This window comes from Panthera onca, chromosome B1 (assembly GCF_046562875.1).
Source record: "Panthera onca isolate mPanOnc1 chromosome B1, mPanOnc1 haplotype 2, whole genome shotgun sequence".
NCBI classification, from domain to species: domain Eukaryota; kingdom Metazoa; phylum Chordata; class Mammalia; order Carnivora; family Felidae; genus Panthera; species Panthera onca.
In genome coordinates this window covers 62292482-62300131 of record NC_138342.1, presented here as the reverse complement: position 1 = coordinate 62300131, position 7650 = coordinate 62292482, and the positions used below count along the sequence as shown (strand labels likewise).

Sequence of the window (7650 nt, the reverse complement as noted above, 5' to 3'; positions counted from 1 at the left end):
TTTATTTTTAAAAAATGTTTCTTATTTATTTTCGAGAGAGAGAGAGAGAGAGAGAGAGAGAGAGCAAGCAGAGGAGGAGCAGAGAGAAAGGGAGACAGAGAATCCCAAGCAGGCTCCTCACTGTCAGCATAGAGGCTGATGTGGGGCTCCAACTCACCAACTGTGAGATCATGACCTGAGCTGAAATCAAGTCTGATGCTTAACTGAGCCCCCCAGGTGTCCCAAGACCCCTTGTTTTAACCAGAAGTTTTGAGAAATATCAAAGGGCAGGGAGGGGGAGGGTGGTTCTTTCTACTTTCTGCTCTAAAATGCCCACCTGAGTTTACCATTTGGACTCCTTCCTGACTTAGGCATACACACACCTCAGTCCCATCAAAACTCCACACCAGGAAATAAACACAAAAGGAAGCTGAAGTTTAATACAAAACTTTTATTTTAATAATCATCTGAAAAACTTGATGTTAATGTTCCACCTCAGCAAAAACCCCTATCCCCTTCTCAACCCAGTGTTGGGTTTGAACCACCACTGGCATTTGAAAATGCCAAAAACAGACAACAATCGTTCCCAGTTCTTCATCCTGACCTAGATAATGTAAAGCCAAGGATTCCAATTCATTCATGGAAAACTACCAGGGTACTACTGGGAACTTAAAGCTCATGTGCCTGGCAGTCACGAAGATTGGTCCGTGTTGACAACTGTCGGGCCAACATACTTTCAACACCCTCCCTTAGGCAAAAAGGATAGGGACTCATGAAACCACCAAAAATAGTAGAGCAGAAGGAAAAGTGCAAAGATAAGCGGGAAGTATAGGAGAGAAAAGTGGTGTGACAGGGTAGGAGATAGAGACTTTATAATAGGAAATACAGCTGAAGGAAAGAGTGGGGGAGGGCATGGAACTGTACAGGTACACACACAGGTAAAACAATAAAAGTATCTTGGGCATGGAAACAGAACCAACAAACAAGAAAGACCTCCACTCAAAGACCTCAATTAAAGAAAATAAACAGATGAAATGGAAGGGGAAAGCAGTTGTTAGGAAAAGCACTGTAATTCCACAGTCTTGAGGCCAATGAAAAAGACAGCTCCAATCTACAAATGGACTGGATATTAGGAAGTTTGCAGGCTCTCAATGGAGAATGAGAGTCAAGCCGCCATTCTAAGGTTGGGAGCAGTGGGGTTAAAGTAGGCAAGCTTGTAATGTGCACCTTAATAGGCTTCAGCGTGTGGGGAGAAACCTTACATTCTGAGAGGAAAGACAAGAAACACCACTCAGGCCAACACAAAAGGGACTGTACAAAAATCTCTTCTGTTCACAAACTTTGGAGTAAATAGAAGCAAGGTAACAATAGACAACAAATACCTTAACTGCATAGTTCCTGTTCCCTTAAAGCTGCTGGGGCAATCAACTATCTGATTTTTCCTAAACGTGAGACAATTACTAAGGCAAAGAAAGGCCGAAACCAACCGGCAACTTTCAGCATGATTTCTCTTTTCAGTACAGACTTAGGTGTATTTAGATCTCTTGCAGCCGGGTGCCGGAGGAGAAGCCGGGGCAGTGTGTCCAGATCAAGGAAGGCTTATTTGGGACGCAAAGTCTTCAATACCACGACTTCAATACCACCTCAGGGAATCTGAAATTACTACCCCAGAGCGTTAATAAAGGCACCTTTTTGGGAGACCGCAGAATGCCAGTAAATTTACACCTTCTTCCCCACCCATCGACTTTCGCCATGACTTGCGCAGGAACGGGTTTTCCTTGCTTTCGTTTCTATGTGGCCGAGACCCAAAGGAGCGGCCGGTCGCTTACCTGCTTTCCATTTCCCGGCCCGGGAGGGGCTCCTGGTCCTGCAGAGAGGTTCGCTGCCGGCTCCCTCTGGCTGGCGACTCACCTACGGAGCTGTCTCTGGCTGGGACCAGCCTGACTCATCTGGGAGAGGTGGCAGGGCCGGGGAGACCTCAGAGGGCGGAAGGACAGGAGGAGGCGGGCCGGGCCCTTCCTCCAGAGCCAGGGAAGAGGCGTCGCCGGGGCGCAGGTGAAACCGATTCCGACCTATCCCGGGAACTTTCGCTGCGGGGACTCGCTGGGAGAGGCCCGCGTCGCGCAGGGGCGGTGGGGGAACCGCCCTCTCCCACCCGGACTGCGTGCGGGGGCTCAGCCCGGGGGCCTCGCGCGCTCTTGGCGCGCTCCGGGACTGCAAGCAGCGCCGCCCTCCACGGCTGATGGAGGCGGGTGGCGCCGCCCCGAGCGCAGGTGACACACCGCAGGCCAGGGTTTCGGCTGGCAGGGAGAGCGCTGGGAGGGCGCGGACACCCGGGGCCAGGGGACGACAAGGCAGCGATGGCCCGAGAGTTGAGCCAGGAGGCACTACTGGATTTTCTGTGCCAGGCTGGAGGAAGAGTGACCAACGCCGCCTTGCTGGGCCACTTCAAGAGCTTTCTCCGAGACCCCGACGCGCCCCCCAGCCAACACCAGCGCCGCCGCGAGCTCTTCAAGGGCTTCGTCAACTCGGTAGCCGCAGTGCGCCAGGACCCCGACGGCACCAAGTATGTGGTGCTCAAGAGGAGGTACAGGGACCTTTTGGGGGAGGAGGGGCTGCAGCGACCCCGCGACCCGCCCGCTGCCGCCGCCCCTGCAGGGAGAGCTGCTCCCTGTTCCCCGCAAGGCGCGCGCCAAAGGGATCCGCCGCCGCAGCCGCCCAGGAGGCGGCGGCACGAGAAGGGGCCAGAGGAGGAGCCAGCAGGTGCCGCAGCCCCAGCCGCCCACGCAGGTTGTAATGGACTCACCGCCAGCCGCACCCGGGAGGCAGCCCGGGGAGGCGGCGGGCGGAGGGGCGGCTCTGGCCACAGGGCCGGAGCGAGGTGCGCGGCTGTGGAGACGCAGGGCCGCTGCTGCTGGGAATGCCACCAAAACAGCCTGGAGGGACTCCCGGGCGAGCAGGTGCTCGGCGCAGTCCCAGACCCCGCCACCGCCACCGCCACCGCCGGGAACAAGCCGGCGCGTGTCCCGCTGGCCCGGGATGATCGCGAGCCTCCCGGGCAGCAGCCGGAAGGCTTGCCCGCTGAGCACGCACCGGTGCCCACAGCGCCCTGCTCTCCTCCTGCAACCGTCGAGGCTGCTGGAAGTGGGGCTTGGCCGCCTCCTCTCCTGTCCCTCCCTACTTCCCCTGCAGACCAGCCAGAGCTGCTGACCCCGAGCTCTCTGCATTATTCCATCCTGCAGCAGCAGCAACAGCGCACTTGGGAATGGGTGGCCAGACATCCCCAGATACCCAAGGCCCGGAACCAAGGACCCATCAGAGCCTGGTCAGTGCTGCCGGACAATTTCCCCCAGATACCATCTGAGCCCAACTTCTGTGTCCCAGAACCTGACTCAGAGCCTCTAGACCCCTCTCTTTCATCTCATTCTCTCCTTCCTGTTGTTCCGGAATCCTGTCCCCAGAATCCTCCATTGACAATCTTTCGTAGCATTCGTAGTCAGCTGTCCCTCCAAGATCTGGATGACTTTGTGGACCAAGAGAGCCATGGCAGCGAGGAGAGCAGCAGTGGGCCCAAAGAGTCCCCAGGGGGTTCTGAAGAGGGGCTGCAAGTTACCCTGGGAACCCCAGATTGGAGAAAGCTCAGGGATCCGGCTGGGGGCCTTTCTCCAAAAGAGGGCAGCCCCAGCAGGAGCCCTCAGGGCCTCAGAAACAGAGGGGATGGTCACACCTCTCAGCAGGTCTCGACAAAGGCTAATGGCCTTGTAGGCCACCCCCAGGAGTCTTTCCCCTGGCCAACTCCCAAGTTAAGGAGAGCCCTCAGGAGGAGCTCACAGGCAGGGAGAGCCAAATTGTCTTCTTCCGATGAGGAGTGTCTTGAGCAGGACTTGCTGAAAAGGACTCGTCGCCCACCACGGTCCAGGAAACCCTCCAAGGCAGGAGCAGTGTCCAGCCCAAGAGTGGATGCTGCTTTGACACCACAACCTGCAGACATTAAGGCTGCTGCTGCTGAGTGGCGTCCTCACACCCCCTGGGCCGAGGGTGGGGAGGAATCTGCAGCCTTGGTCCCGCACAGACCTGAGCACAAGTCATCTCTGGTCCCCCTAGATGCCAGGGAGCATGAATGGATCGTGAAGCTTGCCAGTGGCTCTTGGATTCACGTGTTGACTTTGTTTTGGGAGGACCCCCAGCTGGCTCTGCACAAAGACTTCTTGACTGGGTACACGGCCTTGCACTGGATAGCCAAACATGGTGACCTCAGGGCCCTTCAGGACTTTGTCTCTAGTGCACAGAAAGCTGGGGTTACTCTTGATGTAAATGTGAAGTCCAGTTGTGGATATACCCCTCTGCACCTTGCAGCCATTCACGGCCACCAGGGGGTCATCAAAGTGCTAGTGCAGAGGTTGGCTTCTCGGGTCAATGTCCGGGACAGCAGTGGGAAGAAGCCATGGCAGTATCTGACCAGTAATACCTCTGGGGAGGTATGGCAGCTACTGGAAGCCCCTCGGGGAAGGCCCATTTTTCCTGTCTATCCTTTAGTCCGAAGCTCTTCCCCCACCAGGAAGGCCAAGAGCCGGGAAATATCTAGAAATATCACCCGGAAGTCTTCCTTTGCTGCACTACTCAAAAGTCAGCACAGCAAATGGAAATTGGCCAACCAGTATGAGAAATTCCCCAATCCAAGGGAAAGAGAAGAGTACAGTGACTGAGGTGGGCCCCTCTTTTGAACATGCAGCCACACACCACACACCAGCACATCCTTGAGGTGTTCATTGAGAAAATTCAGGGGGAATAGAAAAATTGCTGAGGCGTTGGTAAGGAAGAGATCGTCTGACGTGGTTTACCTCGTGTTTACCTGCCTGGATTTTATGTCAGCACATCCTGGACCTTAGGGGTCACCCAAACTTTCTGACAGCTCAAGTCTTTGGGCCAGTGAAACCTAGACACAGGGCAGAGTCAGACTTAAAACCCAGTAAATAGTCTTCCTCTTTCCTTCTCACCACAGATCTGGGCACAGTGAGCCACATTGGTTTTTGAAGCAGCAGCCCCAGGCCTTGACTACAGAGAGAACAGATGTTTAAGAAAAAGGGAGCCAATTCAAGGGATTGAGGAAGCTCAAACAAAATCCTCTGGCTAGTACCTCTTTGGCCTCTATTCATTTGGAGAATAAATCCTGGCTGAGTGGAAAGCACCAGGTTTGAAATCAGATGGCTCCTATTTTCTTCTTTTTCTCTTTTTCTTTCTTCCTTCCCTCCCTGCCTCCCCCTCCTTCTTCCCTTCCTCCTTCCTTCTCCTTCTTTCCTTCCTTCCTCCCTCCCTCCTCCCTCCTTTCTTCCTTCCCTCTTCTTTCTTTCCCTTTCTTCCTTTTCTTTTTCTTTCTTTCTTTCTTTCTTTCTTTCTTTCTTTCTTTCTTTCTTTCTTTCCAAATCAATGAAATAAAATTATTACTGGAGAGTGGAACTTATTTTAAGATTCCTCAGCCCTATCTTCAGATCTTCCTTTGAATACAACCTAAGGTGGCTAATATGTGAGATGATTAATACCTTATTTGTATCTCTTCTCCATGATTAGAGAAGCAGTTAGGTAAGATCCAGTTATGACTGGCATTCAGGCTCTGCTTTTTTAAATAAATCAACCTAAGGGAAACTTTCCAAATGTAAAACTGTTGGCTCATTTGCATAGTTGCTGAAATCATCTTTCATGGAAACTCCCTGTGTAACAAATGGCAAAATCAGCATTAGTAGTTTTCAATAGGATGGAAGAGCCAATGTTCATATTCTGGGGAAGCAATAAGGGTTAAGAGGTAAATGCTTCCCCACCGGGAATTTTCTAAGCTGCTAAAAATATAATTTAATTTGCACTAAACTTGTTGCCAATTAAGATTAAACATTAGCCTTGAAGTGCTGTATCTCTAACAGGAAGTGTTCCTTTTATTTGTTTGTGATGGTTCTGATCTCTGTGGGTCCATGGAATGAGAGAATGGCTACTCTGTAAATTGCAGTAGAACATTAAGATTTCAGAATGTAAATTCAAACAGAGCTGAAAAATTAAATTTCCACATGGAAATTGTTAATTTTTTATGGAATGTTTTCATGTGCAATGTCAGTGATGTATTTTCACAGTATTTTTGTGTTTCTTCTGGTTATTTTTCACCATTGAAATATCAACAAATCTTTATAAGTTATTGTACTTATGCTGATTACTATTGACTTTCTTCTTTAGAAAATTGTGTTTCAAATGAGTGTCAAATATTTCTTTCTTTGTAGTTTTACCTTATAATTTTGCTGAAATAAATATAACTCTGTTCAATTAGAAAACATACAAAAGATAGGTATAATACATAACTCTACAGGTTGTTTTTTTCCAAAAAGACCTTTATAAGAGATGAAGCTTTGGCAAATCAAATCAAGAAAAAAACAACGATCACAGACGGTGGGGGCATGGTTAGGAGAAATGAAATTTGAAAGCATAAAAGATAAACAACTATATAAGTACCCTAGTGAGAGATTTTCAAGGAAAAAAATTTATAAATATCAACTTTTTTTAAAAGACAAAGAATGTTTTTACCTTACCGTATTTTCATCACAACATCAATTTATTCAGCAAACATATTATTGCCTAGTGCTGGGGGGTTTACAAGAGTGAGTGAGCTGTGACCTCACCTTTCTTGAAACTTACCATCTAATAATTCATCTTAACTTAAAATCTAATGAGATCTGTTGCTGATTGATGTATACCTTATCTTGCTCCCAAGGTGTCTTTCAAAGCTGCATTATATTAGATATAAGCTTTTAAAATGAGACAGAGAGTGGGGAGCCTGGATGGCCCAGTTGGTTAATTGTCCTACTCTTGATCTCAGCTCAGTTCTTGATCCAGGGTCATGAGTTCAAGTCTCACCTTGAGCTCCACACTGGGTGTGAAGCCTACTTAAAACAAAATGAGACAAAGAGAAAAAAGGTGGTACCAGGAATGAGGACAAAACAACCACTATGCAAGAAAAAATTTTCAAAGTGTCCTAAGTACAAAATTCAGTGCTCCAGAGAATTTCAAAGGAGAGATTTCCTTGGGCTGGGAAAATCAGGGAGGGCTTCATGGAGGCTCCCATGGAGGCCTGGGATCTTCAAGTGAATGCTGCTGGCTTTCCAAAGAAACCAGCTTTATTGGTTCTACCACATTCTTGACATCTGTTTCAGTGTGTGATTTGCATAGCACTGGTGTTGACAGATGGCTCACTGGTTAGAACACAGTCCTGGGTCTCATGCTGATTCTTATGAGGATTCAGGTTCCTTTGGCCTTTGTCCACACATCATACTTATGGCTTTGGTTAACTCTCTTACATGGTCAACATTTATGTTAGGAGGGGGCAGGGCTGAAGAGGGTACTGAGAGCAGAGTAAAATACAAATCTGATTGTGTCACTCTCTTGCTCAACTTGTGAAGTCCAGGCTAGGAGGGCTGATAGGCCTACAGCATATTTTTCCAGCCTCCTGCCAACCACTCCCTAGCATGAACCCTAAACTGCAGCCACACCAGACCCACTGGAGTGCTAATGGCCCTACCCTCTCAGTTTCTGTCTTGGTGCTAAATTCCCTCAGCTCAGAATCCCTATCACAGTTTAAGTGGCAACCTATTCCTTATTTTTCAAGGGACAGCTCAAATGTCAAGCCTCTAAGAA

General features: G+C 49.5%; 1 protein-coding gene across 1 annotated transcript; it reads left to right on the top strand.

Moving 5' to 3' along the window:
* The first annotated feature begins 2215 nt into the window (after positions 1 to 2215).
* Positions 2216 to 6288, top strand: SOWAHB (sosondowah ankyrin repeat domain family member B). Its single transcript, XM_060654817.3, has one exon. It carries the CDS (start codon positions 2340 to 2342, stop codon positions 4683 to 4685), a length of 2346 nt encoding a protein of 781 aa, XP_060510800.1. The 5' UTR covers positions 2216 to 2339; the 3' UTR covers positions 4686 to 6288.
* The last annotated feature ends 1362 nt before the right edge of the window (positions 6289 to 7650 follow it).

Excerpts from the sequence above, each read along its gene's own strand:
- SOWAHB (XM_060654817.3), top strand. The coding sequence starts at position 2,340 with ATGGCCCGAGAGTTGAGCCAGGAGGCACTACTGGATTTTCTGTGCCAG.